The sequence below is a fragment of the Vollenhovia emeryi genome, unplaced genomic scaffold (assembly GCF_000949405.1).
Source record: "Vollenhovia emeryi isolate VEMERY1.0 unplaced genomic scaffold, V.emery_V1.0 DF939183.1, whole genome shotgun sequence".
Classification (NCBI taxonomy): domain Eukaryota; kingdom Metazoa; phylum Arthropoda; class Insecta; order Hymenoptera; family Formicidae; genus Vollenhovia; species Vollenhovia emeryi.
Window position 1 is genome coordinate 1,084,015 of NW_011967183.1, and position 19,506 is coordinate 1,103,520.

The window sequence follows — 19,506 nt, forward strand, 5'->3', positions numbered from 1 at the left end:
GTATTAGGAGAACATGATCAGCGAAGAGGTGGCACTATCTAAATTTCCAAGAATCAGAATTCCGAGAATTTCAAACTTCAAATCGCAAAAATCAAGAATCTAGAAAACTGACAAAGTATCAGGAGAACATGATCAGCAAAGAGGTGGCACGATCAAAATTTCCAAGAATCGGAATTCTGAGAATTTCAAACTTCAAATTGCAAAAATCGAGAATCTAGAAAACTGACAAAGTATCAGTAGAACATGAGATCAGCAAAGAGATGACACTATTTAAATTTACAAGAATTGGAATTCCGAGAATTTCAAATCGCTAAAATCGAGGTTCTCGAAAACTGGCAAAGTATCAGGAGAACATGGTCAGCAAAGAGGTGGCACTATTGGAATTTCGAGAATTTTTAACATCAAATCGCGAAACTCGGGAATCTCGAAAACTAGTAAAGGCACTATAATCTACAGGGTGTCTCATTTTTAATAATCCACGTAAATATCTACAAAAATATGAAACATACGGAAAAACGTTTCAAACAAAAGTTGTTTGTCGTGTGCCGTTGGCCTTATTTCAAAATCAATGTAAGTGTTGTCTTAAGAAGCTAAGACGGCTCTGTGATTGGTTAAAAATACATTAAGAGTATACTTAAGTTGTTACGATGTTAAATATACCTGTAAGAACGGACTATGAATACCTTATGAGTTGATGTCGTTCATGTCCACGTTTTCCAAAACATTCGAGCTTTGGAGAATTGTTGGTAACCCTACCTTGTCGATGACAACTTGTTATCGATTGGGAAGTTTCGTGTGACTACGCAGTACGAGTAGTAGGGGGCCACATTTTCTGTATCATGTGAAGGCCGTTTATCCTTCTCGTTACTAGAATTTTTAGACATACGTATTTGAGAGAATTCACTCAAGAAAATAGAAAACAAAAGAGAAGAAGAAAAAAATAGATAGTTACAGACGTTGCAGACGTGTCAGGTGAGGATTCTACTAGTCCTAATTAGTTCTAATTACACTAGTATATTTAAGATTATAATTAGATGGAAGTAAACCTGTACCTATCTTATGCTTTTAATTTATTATTAAATAATTGGCTACTCTAGATACAACTATAAATTCTATACAATTCTGTATAGTTGTTGAAAAAGAAATAAAATGTATTTTCCATATTTGCAGCTGTAGCAATGTCGCTCGGTAGAAGCACACGTGTGTTCCAACAGTATCTGCGACGGAAGCTTTTACCCATCGATACACTCTATTTTGCAAAATCGCAGAAAAATTACAGGAAAAATACATACGAACACAGTCAGATTCGTAATTTTAGGAATTTCGGTCATACTAGAAGGAATGATCGCTTTAGCCATTGTATCCCGTATATACTTTGTAGCGCTGTTATGGTTATGAGTCTTTTTGATTGGCAGCGGTAAGTCGATAATATTAATTACAGTCGAACAATGCCAACATTTTACTCGATATATCAATGTATTATTTCATTTTATAGTGTGTCGAACCTAGTACCTAAAATACCTAAAGTAGATGCTGCCAGCCTCGTAGTGGAAGAGAGTCAAAATAATGATAGTGTAGAAATTATAGAACAAGACATGCAAAAGAAGAAGAAGAACAAAAAGCAGAAGATTGGATTTCGCGATAGAAAGGTCTATTAGAAACTGGAATTGTATACATAGTAACATTTGTGCATGTTAAAGTTGTCCAAGTTTATTTCAATGGATATTGCAAGAAATTGAAATGAATTGCTTAATAAAATAAGAAAGAGAGAGATATGCAACAAAATTATTTTTCCATATGTCGTTAGATTGTAATAGTAACTGAACATCTTAATACTTTATTTGTACCAGCATGTGTCTGTGTAGCAGAGCGATGCAGGCAGAAGTGTTTTTACAGGTAATAGAGTACGAGAACAGGATTAGAGCGTTTTCGACACCAGACAAAATCTTTCGTTACTTCGCGACTGTGAAAGTAACTCATTTAGAGAGTACTGAAATTTATATGATCCCCGATGATTTTCTCCGAGCTATCACGCCAGGAATGCAGCAGCCAGATGGTAGGGCTTCCAAAATTTTTATTGCATTAAGGCTGAAATATAATCGTGGAATGTTCACAATTGTCTACGTGAAATCTACTAATCACTACTTACCTGCTTCGCTCTGCTAATTAATTGTAAGAAATTTGTACACTAATTTCTCATACAACATCAAGTAAATACTGCTGTCAAAGTCGGACATGTGTAACATAAGTTGCGGTCAAGCCGCCGCTACAAGTGCTTCGAAGTGTTTCTTTTCTCCTCCTATCTTTTCTGAAGAAGAATACTTCGTAACATTTAAAGCGACAGCTTGACCGTAGCCATTGACAAGTATTAGTTTTCTACAGTTATGAAACTCGTGACTATTGACTAACCGGAATTAACCGTATGTATGCGCAGATAATAGAATATGAAAATCGTATAAGGCATTATTCGACGCCAGATAAAGTGTTCCGTTATTTTGCGACCCTCCAGGTCACGAGCAACGACATGCATGAAGTATTTATGACACCGGATGACTTTTTAAGATCGATGACACCTGGCGTGAAACAGCCTGAGGGTAATCCCATATCATCCTTATGCGCCTTTCTTTGTTTTTAAATTAATGATCGCTCGATACAATATTTCGAATGGACTGTTAAGTGCTTGCTAACGCCTTGCGGCAGTTTCTTTGCACGTGCAAATCAACTAACATCTTCAAGTTTGAATTTTTTCCTGATCAGATTATCAGGTTTATATTTTGTCCAAGACATTATGTTTTATTACATAAAATGACTATGCGATGATAAAGATTGTATTATTAACTTTCAGGTCTTGGACTGGACCAGTACAGACGTTACGATCCGAAGGTATATTAATAGAGATTCGATAACAAAATACTAAGCAAGCAATTTCTATAGAAATGCTTCCTTTCTTCTTTAGAATATTCATACCAAATTAGAATTAGAATTGGACGAAGATAGCATCTTCTACAAATTGGGCAGTGCGGGTCTTATTACTTTTTCCGATTACATCTTTCTGCTGACTGTATTGTCAAGTGAGCTCCTTGCTGTTTCATCAATCCTTAATTAAATAACATCAAGATAGTTTAAGATACTTTATTCAAATGATGCAAACATCAAGTTGCAATATTCTAAATCTGTTTATAGCTTCTAGACGTCATTTTGAAATTGCCTTCCGAATGTTTGACTTCAACGGGGACGGTGATGTCGATTCTACAGAGTTTGGAAAAGTATCTACATTGATACGGCAACAAACTAGTATAGGTACTCGTCATCGCGATCATGCAACCACAGGAAACACATTTAAGGTTTTATCATTAATATTTATTATTATGAACAATACATACATGTATGTGTTAGACTTGATTGGCTAATATCTTTACTTTTTATTGGGATTTTAGGGAGTAAATTCTGCACTAACAACATACTTTTTCGGACCACAAATGAATCAGAAGCTAACGATCGAAAAATTCTTGGACTTCCAGCAGCAACTACAACGAGAAATTCTGAGTCTTGAAGTATTGTATAATAATTCACAAATTTGGACTAATGTACTCACCAACTCAATATTTTTCATATTTGCTTATTGCATATTTGTCCGTTTAGTTTGAGCGACGAAATCCGGACGAGCACGGCAATATCACCGAGGTAGATTTTACAGAATTATTATTGGCTTACGCTGGGTATACAGCAAAAAAGAAGGCTAAAATGTTGAAGAGAGTAAAGAAGATGTGAGTGTGAAAATATTCAGTTTTTTCTACTTGAAGATCCAAGATTTCAGAAATGATTCTATAGTTAAATATCAATCAAATACAGGTTTAAAGAAGATCCGAAAGGAATCAGCAAAGAGGAATACCTCAAGTTTTTCCACTTTTTAAACAACATTAACGACGTTGATACAGCTCTGACGTTTTATCATATAGCTGGCGCATCTATCGATCAAGGTAGAATAATTATAACTAGTTACAAATGTTTTAACTAAAACTTAATAGAATAATTTAGAATATTTATGAATCGATTGTAAAAACTGGTAATTTAAAATATCAAACAAACTCCATTTTTATTGATATATAATTTAGTATAACATTGCAGCAACATTAAAACATGTAGCAAGAACTGTAGCACATGTTGATCTGAGCGACCATATTATTCAAGTGGTATACACAATTTTCGACGAAAACAGTGAGTTAATTTTGACCAATAGAAATACTATTTGCATTTAAACAGAAAAAGCCATCTTCTATTCTCTTTACAAGTCATCACACGATAGCATGTATTTTAAATATGTATTAAATATACAAAATATATTTTAAACAATTACATTACTCATCGTGGATCTTGTTCCACAGTGGACGGACAGCTTAGCAATCGGGAGTTTGTCGCTGTGATGAAGAACCGTGTGCTTCGCGGTTTGGAGAAACCTAAGGATACTGGATTTGTCAAGTTAATTCAATCCCTGATAAAGTGTGGAAAAAATAGCTATCTCCTATCATACGATAAATAATTAAATAATTCAAATGCTACTTATTAATCTTTTAAGTTTGGCTTCATTAATTGTAATTTATTAGAGAGAAATAAAAATAAAATACATATAAAGTAGAGGATTATAATATTTTGAATAATTTTGCAATTGTATATTGTTCGTAAAAACTAGACATTTACATTTTAAAATAGATTCTACATCAATGATGCATTACGCTAATACTTTCACTATTCTAAATAAACAGAGCGTATCATCCGGAAAAAAGTCGCCAAGTACAGAGACTGTAATTTCTCTTATTCAACGCGCTCAGTGCTTCACATTCATTCGACGAGACATCAACGGATTATTTACTTTCTCATGTCGCAAGTCTCAAATTGTACTAAATACAACAATGCGAACGAAATATAATTTCAATGTATATTTGACACAAATGGCAACGATAATACTTGTCGTGAACTCTGTCACGGCCAATTTATTGGAAAAACTTACAGAAATGGCTTTAACAGGTAAATATCGTATCGCGAGTGAATCAGTTATGCGTCGGATTTTACGATAATATGTATTAATTTGTTTTAATTATAATTAAATTCCTAATTTGTGAATAAAGAAGAGACTTCGACACAAGCAAGAGCGGAGGATGTTTTGTCAATGGGACAATACTTTCAGTGAGTAAATTCCTTTTCAAACGATCTGTAATTGGCTCTTTTAGAATAGAATTCTGTTTATAATTGTATGTATATGTCGTGTATTTTTATATACATATGGAGGTATACTTTACTAAATATCCTGTACATATATCAGTAGTCTTCAAAGTTGGTTGTTTCATCCGGCACGTAACAGTTTGAATTATGGATAGAATGCCAAATTCTAACAAATATAGATCGTTTAAAGCGAGTTCAATATAAGAATATTTATGCAAAATGACAAAGAATTGTAAATATACGTTAACGTTCACCTGATGTGATGTAGAGACATATTTTCGGAACATCTGGCACCTCTTAAAATTGAATTTGGTCATGTCTGTGAAAATCCTACTGAGTGGGAACAAAGATTCGAACGAAAAGATTTTGACAATAATCGTTATAGTGGCAAGGTAATCTTACTTCATGATTAATATAAAGATATACATATAGCATTCATTTACGTAATATAATGTAATTTATATTACGTCCTTAATCTCATCATAATTTAAACTTTAATAATATTATTTTATATTTTGTACACGTCTTACTTATTAGAGCACATTTTCGTTAATCAAACAATAACATGATACAAGAATAACATTTTGATATTCGTTGATGAATTATTGACATATTATTTATTTAAACGTAATTTATTTATAATTTGTTACATTTTAGGTGAAATGGGGTAATAAAAATGGAGATTACGGCGAACACTATTGGGACTTGAATCATTAACTTTGGCTAATTATTCCTAAACATTGATAATCTGTTTAATAAAAATTCCTTGTTTGAAATGGTTTCTATAAAATTATCATCCTAAGATAAAAAAAAGTTTGTAAATACGCACACGATAAAAAGTTAAAAATTGTAATGGATTTTTCATCGACTATTTATCTTGAAATTAAAATTCGAAATGATTAAAAGTGGGCTTTAGACAAAGAGAAATTGGTATAGACATGAAAATACTAGAGTTATGGGAGTCTAACACGAGCATCGGTGGTTCAGTGGTAGAATGCTCGCCTGCCACGCGGGCGGCCCGGGTTCGATTCCCGGCCGATGCAGAATCCGTATTATTTTTGTTTCCACGCGAGCTATCCGTAATCATGCAAAATGGGAAACTTGTTAATTTCAAAAGCACATTTCTACCTATATATTTTTTATGTAATAAAAATTTGGTAAAAAATATTGCATCGGCCGGGAATCGAACCCGGGCCGCCCGCGTGGCAGGCGAGCATTCTACCACTGAACCACCGATGCTACTGCGAAATATCCCTCTTCTTTATTAATTCAATACGTTGAAACAGCATCCGAATAAAATTGAAAATCGCAACGATCGATAGTTCCGTCGTGAAAAGAAATTGATAAAACCCACGATGGAGATTGTGGACAGACTAGCGGTTTTCCCGACATCCAGTTCGTACACGAATGTGAAATGCCGTTTGGTCTGCGCACGCAGGGGTCGCGATTTGCTCGCGAAAAGGGTCGATGGACTTTTAATCCGATTTCGCGCGATTACGTCGCGGTTACTCGAGAGCAAATCGCAACTCGGCCAAGTTATGAGGGACGCGGCCTTCTCGTTGGTCCAAGTCAATTACGCGACAGGTGGGATAAACGAGCTGGTCCTGCAGACGGTCGACAAGGCGAAAACCAAGATCCAATCCAGACAGGAGATGATCGGTGGGATTCGACTATGGATCTACGAGCCCTTCCGCAGTGGCGCCGATCCCTTCGAATTTGCTGGATTAGCCAGAGGCGGTCAACAAGTGATTACACCACGCGCCATATGTTGTTCGCCGCACGAGAAACGCGCGAACCGCTTTAACGTTATCAGCTGTAAACATCGCTGCCGGTAATTCGCTCGATACGTGTCAGCAGGTGGCTAGATTGAGGGTAAATTACGGGAAGGCGATCGATCTGCTGGTCGAATTGGCGTCGTTGCAGCGCAACTTCCGGATCCTCGACCGGGCGATCAAGGTGACGAGACGTCGAGTAAACGCTCTTCGGCACATCATTATACCTCGGTTGGAACGGACCATCGCCTACATTGTCACCGAGCTCGACGAGTACGAGCGAGAGGAATTTTATCGCCTTAAGAAGATAAGGGAGAGGAAGACGAAGATGAAGCGACGCACTTGCGATTCCTCTCGGACAGCCAACATACTCGATGACGACACGGATGAGGATCTTCTCTTTTAACATTCTGACAGTATCGCGATCCGAGAGGGTCCATTCTGTATCTTCCGCTATAATATAGCTTCGTCTCTTTCTGACTGTCTCCTTAGAAAGAGACTTCCCGCAGAGGGAGAAATTTTAAAAAACCCTTAGGACCAGTTTCACAAACATCGGTTAACTGCTAACCGAAGGTTCATTGATTCTCTGTCTCTTCTTAAATAATAAGATGAAAAAGATAGCAAGTTTAGGGACTTGGAAAGAGACAAAGTCGCTCACTTTTAGCATCTTCATTATACTGTAAGATACAGAATTGATCCCGATGGTCGAGATGCAATTTCGAGAGTAGCTGTAGTTTTCGAATAAAGAAGCGTGATTGTCCACCATGTTATTTCTTATGCTGTTTGCACTAGTAAACTTTTCATCCAGCGAGGGAGCGAGGGAGAAACAGGGAAGGCAGTCACCTCTAAATATCGAGTCTCTAAACGAGAAGGAAGCGCGAGGGAACGAGATGGAAAAGAGAATACGAGAGAGAGAGAGGGGGGGGGGGGGGGTCCAATTATACCAAGAAAATACAGCCCGTAAAGGCAGCCTTAACTGCTGCCAAACATCGGGATATGATAATGAGAACGTGACCGCGCTGCTCCTCTCTCCCTCCTAATCTACCCTTGACGGATCTCGTGTAAGGTCGTAGGTGTAGCATGCAGCTGCTGAAACGGGAGAAGCTTCTCCTCTCGCGCTAATTTAAACTTTCAACTCGCCGGACGCATTTTGGCCGAGGTAATATTTTTCGCGACAAATTTTCTGTATTAAAACATTGGCCGGTTAACGTCGACTAAAACGCTCGAATAGTTATTTATTACTGGCAACTTGGAAAGATTTCTATGTTTACATGTAAACTGGTTACACGTGAAAATAATAGCGCGTATCGTATACTCCGAAGGCGGAGTAATGAGAAAAGCGATGGACCGACTCGATCGCCACGCGGAGAAGGTGCGTACGAACGTGAAAGAGCACGACGGAAATCCCTGCCGGCGCGGCGAAGAGGGGAGGCCCGCAGAAGGCCCTGTAAAGAAGCGAACAAGCGAAGAAAGGGTGGAGGGGAGGGATAAACAGACGTCACGCTAGGGCGCGATCCGTGGGCGTCTGAGCGAGCGAGCGAGCGTTTTCAGCGTTAGTCGCACGGAAAGCTTGAGCGGGCGAGGACGGAGCGCGCTCGGTCGGGCCATTAATTCCGCGGTTAGCTCGCGTTAAACGCGATGGATCGCCGTAGCACGCGCGATCGCCTCCCGTGATTGGCCGGCACGTGACATTTCTAACGTGAGAACGCGAGCCGATTACGATGCGACCGCCTTTGTGATCGCTCCGCTCGCGCTCCTACACTTGCGCTCGAAATCGCGCTCCCGCGTCTTCAGCACGCGAGTCTCACGCTGAATCGTCGATCGTTGATCGTTATATCGATCGTTGCTGTGCGCGTGCGTACGTGCGCGCGTGCGTGCGCGCGCGCGCGCATGTGCCCGCGTAAATGGTTCGCGAACTGTTGTTCTCCCGGGGAAAAACCGAGATCCGTTTCGTGTCGCGTACGAGTGTAAAGCAGAGTTTGTCTCTTTTTCATTAAATTAGTAACTTGAAGTGTGTAAAAGTTGTTGACCGAGTCGCGTTGAAATCTGATCGTCGGTTGTTGCGGCCTGATTTAATTGAAACCAAGACCGAAGCTACACTGGAGAAAAAGAAAAAGCCCGGTTAAATTGATCCCGTTCAAGGCGCAAGCAAGTTAATTAAACTACTCGTTAAGCCAAGATTGAATTTGACAGCTCTTTAAATGAAGCTGACAGGACCGTAATTATGGCCGAAAAAGTGAGTCGAGTTAAATAGACGTTAAATCTCTAGGCTCCTTCGTGTTGCTTGAAATCTCTAAAAGTTGCCGCGCTTCAAAAATAGATAAACGTACACTGGCCGCTGGAGAGAAAGAAGACTGCAGCAAGCGACACGAGCAAACCTTTTTCTTAATCGAAAAGACGTGTCTCCTCATCAACTGGCGATTGCTTTTCATCTTTCTCGACATGCCTCTGTACTTTAAGCTAGTGACTATCAAAGTCATAAAAATCTTTGTTTATAAACAATTAATAAAATTCATAAGGCTCTAACTGAGGTTTTATTTTTTACAATAGACTTAAAATTAAAACTATTTAGACACCAACATCTCCCGTCTTGGCTCTTATACTTAAAAATATTAATCTCATGTCTTGTGTGTGTTTTTTTAGAGTCTCTAATTGAAATTTTCGCATGATGCACGATCGACATTCCAGCGCGTCGATCGATCGACGGCGAGTGGTATACGCGACTGAAAATTTCACGTAACGATCAGCATTTATGACTGCGATTTGGAAAATGCGTTGGATCTTGCTGCCGCTGTTGACGTTGGTGCGTGCGATATGGTGCGCGCACGGCGCTTGCGAGCCGATCAGGATCGAGATGTGCCGTGGCCTCGGCTACAATGTCACGGTCATGCCGAATCTAGTTGGTCACGAGATTCAAGGCGATGCCGATTTTACTCTACAAACCTTCAGCCCGCTCATTCAATACGGGTGCAGGTAAAATTGCTTTCTTAACAAATAGACAGGGCGACTCTTTTCCGCAAGCGATGTATACAAGCAACTGTCTTACGTACACGTGTTTTTCCCCATACAGCGCAAAACTTGCAGTTGCACTGCAGCCATTGTTATTTGCGGCCAATGCGCTTCCAATATAAATGTAATATTATACAGGGTGTCTCATTTTAAATGATCCACGCAAATATCTGGAAAAAATATGAGAGATACGGAAAAACCGAATGCCCTTGTAATATAACCGACATTAGCCAATGCACTGTGCTACTAGGGACTGCAAGTTTGTGCTGTATGGGTTGTATGAGAGATATTTGTTAATAATACATAACATGTTTGAATAATTTGTGCATCTTGTAACCTGCTTCAGCGCGCAACTGCATCTGTTTTTGTGTTCGGTGTACGCCCCGATGTGTACCGAGAAAGTCTCCGCGCCTATTGGCCCTTGTCGAGGTTTGTGCGAGCAAGTGCGGGCTCGCTGTTTCCCGGTTCTTCAGGGATTCGGATTTCCCTGGCCCGCCGCGCTAAACTGCTCCAAGTTTCCGCCGGAAAACAATCACCAGCACATGTGCATGGAAGGACCGGGCGAGCCGGGACCGGCTAATCCTATCCAGGTACTTTAGCGACGGTTCAGCCGACGAAATACGATGATTAACAAAATTGTCGCTCGGTCTATCCAGGCGGTGAGCACCAGCAACGGGCCTTGGGGCTGCTCCTGGTACGCAAAGTCCGGACTGTACATCTTCCTGAATCGCTCTGGAAGATGCGCCGCCGCGTGCGACGCCGATATCCTCTGGTCTCAGAAGGACAAGAAGCTCGCGGAGGCCTGGATGGCCGTATTCGCAACGGTATGCCTAGTCTCCGTCGCGATCGCTATCCTGACACTTTTAAAACCGCGTAAACGGCCTATACTCACCACTACCGCAGGTAAGAATCCACGTAAGATGAAAGTTGAAATTGGCAATCTAGAAAAATGGCAAAGGTAATATATTGGCTTGCAGAGCGCGCGATAGTCTTCTTGACGATCTGTCACGCGGCAGTCGCAATTGGCTACGTGATTCGATTGGCTGCCGGCCGGCTAAACGTCGCCTGCACTCCCGCGATGCCGTTACATCCGCAGGATCAAGCCGTCTTGGCCCAGCAGCAACAACAGCAACAGTACCTAACGCAAGACGGTCTAGCCAATCCCTATTGCGCCGTCGTTTTCTTGCTACTCTATTACTTTGGAAACGCAGCGATCGTTTGGTAAGTTGGCACATGGTTGGTTTCCTTTCAAAATGATCAACGATCGTAAACTCTCCGTCTGGGCTACGTCTCTCTTTTCGTTCTTTTTATCATATGCTTGTAAACAATGCAGAATGCGTTGGGGTATATTTTGGCGTAGATCCACTTTCGTTTGACGACAAGAGAATCTCAACAGCTTTTACTAGATTTTAATTACGCACAGGTGCGAGGATCAGATGATACTCGCGTAACATGTTTCAAAGTTGTCGGGTGTTGCAGAGCGCCTTGTTGCACTCGCCTCGCTGCGGCCGCAGCGAGACTGCATCGTCCCAAGTAGGGATAACAATCTGGCAACAGTGTTGACTCCCCTCGTGCCGCTAACGAGCCTCTGACTCCCATCTCGTCCCATCCCATCTCATCCCGTTTATACTGAGAGGCTCATCTTAACGCGTCTAACGGGTGGCGCGAGCAAAAAATAGTCCGTTCGCCCGTATTTGTTCCGATGATTCAACCACGTTATTGTCGCTTAAAAATAGAAAACAGACTTACATTTTACCGTGCCTTGTGGAAAATATATTTTTAACGCGATATACCATTCAGATTTAGACTACAAGATCTTGCGACACCCACAAAAAGAGATGTCGCGACTTTAGGATTTTAATTCCGTTCGCGCTACCAAGGGAGAACTTTGTAAACGCTTATCTTTCGAATCTTGTTTTCAACAAGTTGTTTCGACATCTACTCATCTTCAGAGTCTTGAAATCATTTTTCACTCTCTCAATTACTACGCCACCTGCTTAATCTTGAGATTTTCACTCGCATATTTCGAAATCTTGTTGTCAGTCTCTGATCACCCTCCGATCACTCGAGGATCACCCGGTATATGAGGTGGGTCGAGAGGAACCTTGTTGCCAGATATGCATGGAGTCAATGGCATTCCATCTTAGAGAAAGCAAGTTGCTCGAGAAGGAGAGAGAAAGTGCGAGAAAAGCAGAACGAGAAAGAGAGAAAGAGAGACGGGAAGGTGAAGGAGATGGGCGAAACGACGCTTCGAACCGAAAAACAAGATGACTCACAATGTATGAATACAATTTGCGGTTGTGATTGTGCAAACGAGTTTTGCAAAATCGATCGCCTTGCAAATCGAGTTTCATATTTATTTAAACATTTAATTGTAAATCCAACCGTACAAGTCTTGAGAAATACTTGGATGCGTTTCTCCATTTTTATTTATTTCAAGTCCATGTAGTTTATTCACTTTGCAATTCACTTTCGGACTCGAGAAGGGCTCATTGAGAAGCGTCAAGTTTTAAATAAGAAGTCTGTACGGTTAAGACCCATCGCGAAGATCCGACCCTGAACTCGGAGCCCGAATACTTTTGCGCGCGCCTTGGTGTAGCGAACTCTATAGCGTATGGCCATAATTTACATCGAAAGAGCCGATAAACATCGCGCCCTACGGACACGAAACCACGAAGCCGTGCACCATAGGGCCGTGGACCCAAAGGGCTTTGCAGTCCTAGCCACGCATTGTCCTCTCTCTCATCTTCCACCACATCCCTCTTCGCGTTATTCTCGCAACATGTGTCAAGTTTACGCGAAAACCGACGAGTTTTAGAGACGAGATCTCCAGTGGATAAGAGACATAAGTTATTACAATTCGCTCTCGTAAAATCCTTAAATTTCCTGCTATTTTTGTTAGAGTCGCGCGACCATTCATGGATTACTTAATATCTTGGATATAACATAGTAATCGTCTAGCTGTTAAATTTTTTATGTCTCTTTTCGTCGTGACAATTCTATCGAGATGTTGCTTGTTTAAAATGAAGAAATGAAGATACACCTACACACAAATTTACAGATTCTCAAGTTGAAAAATGCGAAATTTACAAATACAAGAGACGAGTCAGTCTCCATTAGAATCTGCTGTCTACAAAGAATCGAATCGATAATCGGCGGTGCTACGCCATTGACAGAGAGGATCGTACGGCCCCATGGTGGTAGGTAATCCGGCAGTTTCGTGTTTCCGTTTCTCTCTTTTCTCTCCCTCCTTCGTTCCTCTCCTCCATTCCCCTCCGTCCATTCCAAGGGTTTGACGGCCGTCTCAGGAACGAGGGGAAAAAGGACGAGTCGAAAGAAGGGCTCGAGGAAAGAGCTGATCCATCATCTCTCTCTCGGTGCCCAGCCCGGGCCTTAAGCTTAAGGACCCGGATCCAGGAATTTCTCGATAATTTAACCGAGATAAGAGCTCCGTCGACGACTACGCGTCGGTGGGAAACGCCATCGGGACGAGCGGCCCCGATAACGAGTCCCCAGCGTTATCTAACGCGTTCGTTCGTTTCGAACAAGACGGAACAAGCCCAGTCTCGCATGACACAAATACGACACTGATATATCGTAAAGCTTACTTTACTTTGGACGATCTGTAATTCGAATCAAAAGTCAGTAGGCAAGACCCAATCTTACGTTGCCTAGTACAGCGTTTACTACACGGCATGTGAAATTAAGTAAAACTTTGTTGCAAATTATAAATCGACTAAAGTCTCGACAGACTTTTCCCCATCTTTTTCGACGTAAGTCGCGTCCATCGGCGTCAACCTTTCGCGAATTGATCGCGAGAGAAGACCGACAGACAGAGAAGATCGAAGAGGAAGGATAAAAGACGGAGACCAAGTGGAGTGGGAACGGAAAGAAACGCACGCGAGAGAGAGAGAGAGAGAGAGAGAGAGAGAGAGAGAGAGAGAGAGAGAGAGGGGGGGGGGGCAGAGCAGCATCGTCGTGTACAGGGATCCCGCGGGGTATATAATCAGCGAGATGAGATGAGAGGGGCACTAGCTACCTCTTGTTTGTTTTGTTAGTTAGCGAGTCGTTAGGTAGTCTCTCTCCTCTTTGCCCTCCTCCCGCATCAGAGTCCGAGTTGCACGGAAACTGCGAGTGGTCGACCACCCAGCCGTGTAGCAGCGGTCACGAGGAGAGAGAAGAATCTCGTGCCACGACTAATCGGCCTTATTACGCATACCTTGACGAGATCGAGCTCGTTACTCCTTATTAATCGTGCCTGTGTCGATTCATGTCGCTTGGTGTCGAAAACGCCAAGCAAATTCATCCTTTTCTTCTTCTTCCTCTTTTTTTTCGCTAATTCCCGCTAAACGCCTAAACTCTCATTTGATTCGGTGCCGTCCGTGGTTTGCGAAGAGAAGCGATCGCATCCCCCAAGGTGTGAACGTCCCTTTGGGATTTTTTTTCTTGCTCTTTTTATCGACGTTCCACGAGGGTAATCGCGTCGTGCGCGTCGCATCGCTCCATTCATCACCGCGCGACCGGAATTCGTTGGGCGAGTTTTTGCTTTTCCAACGCGATAAATTCGGAGGGGAATTAGCGAATCTGCCAAATCCCCTCGTTCGGTCGCGCTAATCCAACCCCTTCGTTCCACAATTTCAGACTCGGCTGCCCTGCGACGAATCCTTCGATGGAGATGTCAAGTTCAACGTTCGTTCGAAACCTCTCACGCTCGGCACGAATCCGCTCTCTTACGAAATACCTGGAAAATATATTTATACAGAAAGACGAGCGGTTAGTCTTGGTTATTCACATCGTCCAACGTGTTACGGCAAAAGTGCGAGGGCTACCTGTTGGCAGGCAGGTTGGTGGGTCGGTTGGCGGGTGATCTGTGGATCGTGTAGATGCGCGCCAAGAGACACGGCTACCGTTGTTCCCTCGGTAAATACTAGCGGCGGCAAACACTCGAGCAGGTTGGCTGCCACAGGAGAGACGAGATTTTCGGTAGCCGCTACGAGATTCAACGTAAAGGAAATTTATTCTTTATAAATAGACACATTTTGTTTTGTCATATTACGTTTTCCGTCATTTGTTACTAGCAATGGTACTGAAATGAAAAAAGCGTCTCATCTGAATTTCAAATGGCAGGATTACGTTTGCGAACGAAATGGAGTTCTCGATCTCGACCCGCGACTCGCTGAGAACCGTTTCGGTGCCTGGAACGAACAATGGTCCACAGCGGTGCGCGGCGCTGGTCTGGTCTCGCGTGAGAGACGGAACCTTTCTTCGTCCTTTCTTCGCCCTCCTCGTAGCAGCGCACGCACGTGCAACTGCCTATGCACCGTACGGCGCCGCCTATAATCCGTTCTCCCCGGCAACCAGTTGGCCGAGAGAGCGGTTGCGGTGAAAAGCCGACTAATTAATCACGCGAGTCTCTCCCTCTCTCTTGGACAAGATCGAAAAGCAGCGCGAACAGGTCGCAAACGAGGCGCAAACACTTACACGGCCGCCTCGCGTCGCTCCATCTCGTTCTCGCTCTCGCGCGCCTTCTACCGCCTGCTTGCCCTCTCGCGCGACTCCTCTCGTTCCCTTCCTCCTTTATTTATTCGACCTGCAAACTCGCAGGGCCGTACAATCGATTCCAAGAATCGCCCTTGGAACGTGATCGAACGCTCCACTGGACAGACTCTGCGTCTCGTTACATCTCGACGTATTTTCGATATGTTTCAATGTTGAAAATCGTACAGTCCAATCTGATGCAACCAACGAAACGTTGCTATAACTAGCCGCTAATCAAGTGCTATTCGATGCGATTTGGACCGCAGGTGGGTCGTGATATGCGCCTGGTGGTGCATAATGGCCAGAAAATGGACGAGGACGAGGACGGCCGGCAACTACAAGGAGGATAGTTTGGTCGGACCGCAACAGGGATTCTCAACCGTCGCCGCTGTCGCGGCCTGGGGCCTCCCCGCCGCGCACACTATCGCCGTTCTGGTCACGAGGGACGTCGACGCCGACGAGTTGACCGGTAGGTCCTGTTAGATCTAGTTGCACACCTCGCGGACAATATTGCCAAATCGCACGACGAGCGAGGCTCGTCTTTGTCCGCGCTGACGACTGATGCAGGGGCCCAATAGGCTGAAAGATGTTAAAACTCGCCTTGGTCAGCCTCCAAGAAGAATGCCCGCAGCGCAGTTTTACGGCTACGCCTCGTTATACCGTTTGTTTTATGAGGTTGCGCCATTGGCGTAGTTGGATCTTGGGATCCTTGCTCCCTCTCCTAGTCTTGGACAACCGTCTCTCTGCTTTTTTTTTTCTTTCCTTCGTCATCACAGATCCCCACTCGCCTATCTTTATCTGTCCTTGCCACCATCCCTCCATCCGTCTCAATTCGAGTTGTCCAGTTGAGGCTATTTTATGCTAATACGCACCTCCCTCCCTCTCTGTCTCTCTCTCTCTCTCTCTCGTGTTTATGTTCCCGATAAGTTATGCTCGGGAACGACCAGCCGAGATTAGCATCTTTGAATTAAACGACCGGGTTCGGAGCGTAGCGATACAACCTTCGATTATTCGCGTAATCATTATATTCACTCTTGGATATGTAAATACGTGCGCGCGGGTAATAGAAATAAATGCGGCACATCGTGAGAATGAACTTTTTTTCTTTTCAAGTACTCACTAAACTCATTTTAAGCGAAATTTCTCACGGTCGTTTCGCGCTCGACGCGCGTCCCTCACCACGATCGCACGAGTACGTTTCGACCGTGGGCAGCAGAGAAAAGAATGAAATTGGGTCGATTCAGTTGATTCGCGGATCGCGGAAGGAATGTCAGCGATGCGCTCCACCGTTGGTATGTTGGACCTGCCGCCACGTTGGATTCTCCCTCGCGAAATAAATATTTTCCCGGCACGCGAGAAGTAGGTCCGAGATTCCTCACGCTCGTGTTCTTTCCCTTGCGCGCGCATTGTAATTATGTCGCGAGCGATTGGACATCGAATGTCTTTGGAAAAACACCTAGCATTAGGCGATTTTTGGCGACTGTTTGGTACATGTGCCAAACATTCGCCAAAAATTGCCTATTACAAAGACGCACTGGGATAGGATTTTGCTTGCGTTGTGGAGCCATTTTTGTACAAGAGTTGTTTTTGCGCGCAAAATTATACGTTAACACATGAGCTAACCACTTGCATGCAAAAGCACAGACTAAACATATCTCAAGAGCAAAACTTGGGCAAATCTCGTGCGAGTTTGCATGCATAAGACGAGAAAAATTTGCGCGCAAGAATTGTTATCTGGGAAGTTACTTAACGAGTGCAAGAAATGTGCGAGAAATGTGCGATACGAACGTTGGCACATTTGTTTGTGGAATATTTCCACGTACTCTCGTCGTAACACGCAACCGAGTCAATTTGCTGACTGTATTTCGAAAAGTTACAGAGTCATCCGCGCGTACATATAAAGAAACGAGCCCGGTTAGTCGAGTTCCTTCCTCTGTCTCCCTTTTAGCGGGCAACATTCAATGCAAATACCTTCAAACTCGCCTTGCAACTTGTCACTGTCCATCGATAGGACCGAAAGCTACTTGGAGCCATTGCGTGCGCATAAGAAATTTTTGTTCCTTGTTCAGTTCCTTCTGTTACTATAATAGTCTCTCACAAACACGCACACACAAACAAACGTGTATAACGCAATCTTCTCTCTCGAATAAAACTCATATCTCTAAGCCTAATCTACAATGTGTTCTCTGCGTCTAGAAACATTTTATTTTGCAGCCAATAAATACGTAAAAAAAATTTGTGCAAGTTGATAAATTGTATAATATATTATACGTTGTATATCGTACATTGTTGGCCAATTTTTTTATTTGTTTATATAAAATAGAATGTTTCTAGACGCAGAGAGCACATTGTAGACTATGCTTTAATTTACCTAAAAAGAAACGTTTTGTGCAAGGAAACAACAATTGGAATTTTGATTTGTAATATATGTTTGTTTTCTGTTGCAGCAAGTTGTTTCGTCGGCCAGCAGAACGCGCATTCCTTGCTGGTATTAGTGTTGGCCCCGCAATTCGTCTACCTGTCGTTCGGCGCAACGTTTCTTTTGGTTGGCCTAGCGACGTTGGTGTTACCACGGCGCCCGGCAGTGACACCGACGTCCACGGCGACGGCAATGGCGACGGCGACGTCGACGTCGACGTCGACGTCCTCGTCCTCGTCGACAGCGGCGGCGGCGGCGGCTGCGGCGGTTTTAACGGCGCTAACGGCGTCCCAGGCGAATCCGCTGATGCGCCCGCAGCGCGAGATCCCCGGCAAGTCGAGCCCGGCTGAGATGCACCGGCGGCAGAAGCAGCTGCTGACTCGCGTCGGCATATTCGCCTGTCTCTACGCCACCCTGATAATTTGCCTCGCCAGCACAACCTTCTACGAGTGGTGGGGCAGGGAGACGTGGCTCCGAGCGCCGGAACCGTCGACGGCGCCGCGCGTACCCGCCCGGCCTCTCCTGCAGTTGTTTGTCCTGCGACTGGTGGTGAGCCTCGGTGCCGGCGTCGTGGCCGCTGCGTGGATCTGGTGGCCGGAAGTAACGAGCGCCTGCCGCAAGCTGCCTCACTGCAAGCAACCGCCGCACAAGTGCCATCCGGTGCCCGTCGTGCACTGTTACAACGCTGCCACCGCCGGCAGCCCCATACCTCATCAGATTCATCATCTCGCTCATCTCACGCCGCCGCAGCATCCTCTCTTGCATCAGCACGCAACTATCGCCAATTCGCAAATGTCACATAGAAACCATAAGAAGCATCGGAAACACCGAAAGTATTATCATTCCGGTAGCGAGACACAAGTCTGAGCGACGGTTGCGTCGTGCCAACGCTTCGCAATCTTATCCTTATATATCTTCGATATGACCAGACTCTAGTAGCACAGTGCATTGGCTAAACATTGGTCCAATATTGGGAATACTAGATTTACATTATTTCCCAATATTGCGGATGTCTTTCCCTGTCTCTCCCTGTTAATATATTGTGCTACTAGGAGAAATGTAAGCTCGGGCTACAAATATCGCTCGTAGAAGCGATATAAATGTTGCGTATCCTCGTATTTGCCAATTTTTTCTCACGTGTAATTTTTAAGCGTAAAATCATCCGTTCCAAGTTATTTAGCATTTTGATTTAGTACCGCACATTAGTTGGATAATTGTTCATTATATAAACGCGCGGTTTTCAATTCTATTTCGTCTTATACTTGTAACACAACATTTATACGTAAACTTAATGGCCTTGCTTTTTCTCAAATTTATAAGTAAGATCGCGTGCCAAAGTCCCCTAGAACTCGATATTCTCATCCTAGGATAACATTGAATTGAAAATCCTGTCGCTGAATAACAAGAGAGTTCGATTTGAATTGTAGAGATTTTTTGAAAGATTTATGTACTTTGTATCATCGTTGCCGTTATACGGCGCCTTCAGTATACGCCATTGAATTTATCCGCCCAAACATTCGTGGGGACGAGGGAACGATGGGTGCTAAA

At 43.3% G+C, this 19,506-nt stretch overlaps 4 protein-coding genes and 2 non-coding genes across 8 annotated transcripts; 5 read left to right on the forward strand and 1 right to left on the reverse strand.

Moving 5' to 3' along the window:
* Positions 1–777: 777 nt before the first annotated feature.
* LOC105562839 (calcium uptake protein 1 homolog, mitochondrial-like) lies at positions 778–4,633 on the forward strand. Of its 3 annotated transcripts, none has more exons than XM_012013946.1 (12): positions 778–972; positions 1,171–1,417; positions 1,496–1,649; positions 1,897–2,056; positions 2,846–2,883; positions 2,957–3,071; positions 3,184–3,344; positions 3,438–3,554; positions 3,643–3,767; positions 3,853–3,980; positions 4,129–4,218; positions 4,386–4,633. In XM_012013946.1, exons 2-12 carry the CDS (start codon positions 1,179–1,181, stop codon positions 4,538–4,540), a joined length of 1,482 nt encoding a protein of 493 aa, XP_011869336.1. In that variant the 5' UTR covers positions 778–972; positions 1,171–1,178; the 3' UTR covers positions 4,541–4,633. The 3 variants fall into 3 exon arrangements, with proteins under 3 accessions (XP_011869336.1, XP_011869335.1, XP_011869337.1); XM_012013945.1 differs by lacking the exon at positions 1,897–2,056 and adding an exon at positions 2,435–2,594; XM_012013947.1 differs by lacking the exon at positions 1,897–2,056 and adding an exon at positions 2,510–2,594.
* Positions 4,634–4,728: 95 nt separating this feature from the next.
* On the forward strand, positions 4,729–5,975 carry LOC105562838. Its single transcript, XM_012013944.1, has 4 exons — positions 4,729–5,025; positions 5,127–5,184; positions 5,489–5,612; positions 5,878–5,975. The coding sequence occupies exons 1-4, from the start codon at positions 4,911–4,913 to the stop codon at positions 5,935–5,937; spliced, it is 357 nt and encodes a 118-aa protein (XP_011869334.1). The 5' UTR covers positions 4,729–4,910; the 3' UTR covers positions 5,938–5,975.
* A 217-nt stretch (positions 5,976–6,192) lies between these two features.
* On the forward strand, positions 6,193–6,263 carry Trnag-gcc. Its single transcript has one exon. It is a non-coding gene; the product is annotated as a tRNA-Gly (tRNA).
* Positions 6,264–6,388: 125 nt separating this feature from the next.
* Trnag-gcc lies at positions 6,389–6,459 on the reverse strand. Its single transcript has one exon. It is a non-coding gene; the product is annotated as a tRNA-Gly (tRNA).
* Positions 6,460–6,575: 116 nt separating this feature from the next.
* Positions 6,576–7,398, forward strand: LOC105562879 (probable V-type proton ATPase subunit D 2). The gene is made up of 2 exons (XM_012014024.1): positions 6,576–6,965; positions 7,078–7,398. Exons 1-2 carry the CDS (start codon positions 6,576–6,578, stop codon positions 7,396–7,398), a joined length of 711 nt encoding a protein of 236 aa, XP_011869414.1.
* Positions 7,399–9,585: 2,187 nt separating this feature from the next.
* On the forward strand, positions 9,586–18,952 carry LOC105562841 (frizzled-4). The gene is made up of 6 exons (XM_012013948.1): positions 9,586–9,965; positions 10,348–10,591; positions 10,658–10,904; positions 10,979–11,222; positions 15,806–16,008; positions 17,987–18,952. The coding sequence occupies exons 1-6, from the start codon at positions 9,745–9,747 to the stop codon at positions 18,823–18,825; spliced, it is 1,998 nt and encodes a 665-aa protein (XP_011869338.1). The 5' UTR covers positions 9,586–9,744; the 3' UTR covers positions 18,826–18,952.
* Positions 18,953–19,506: the final 554 nt, after the last annotated feature.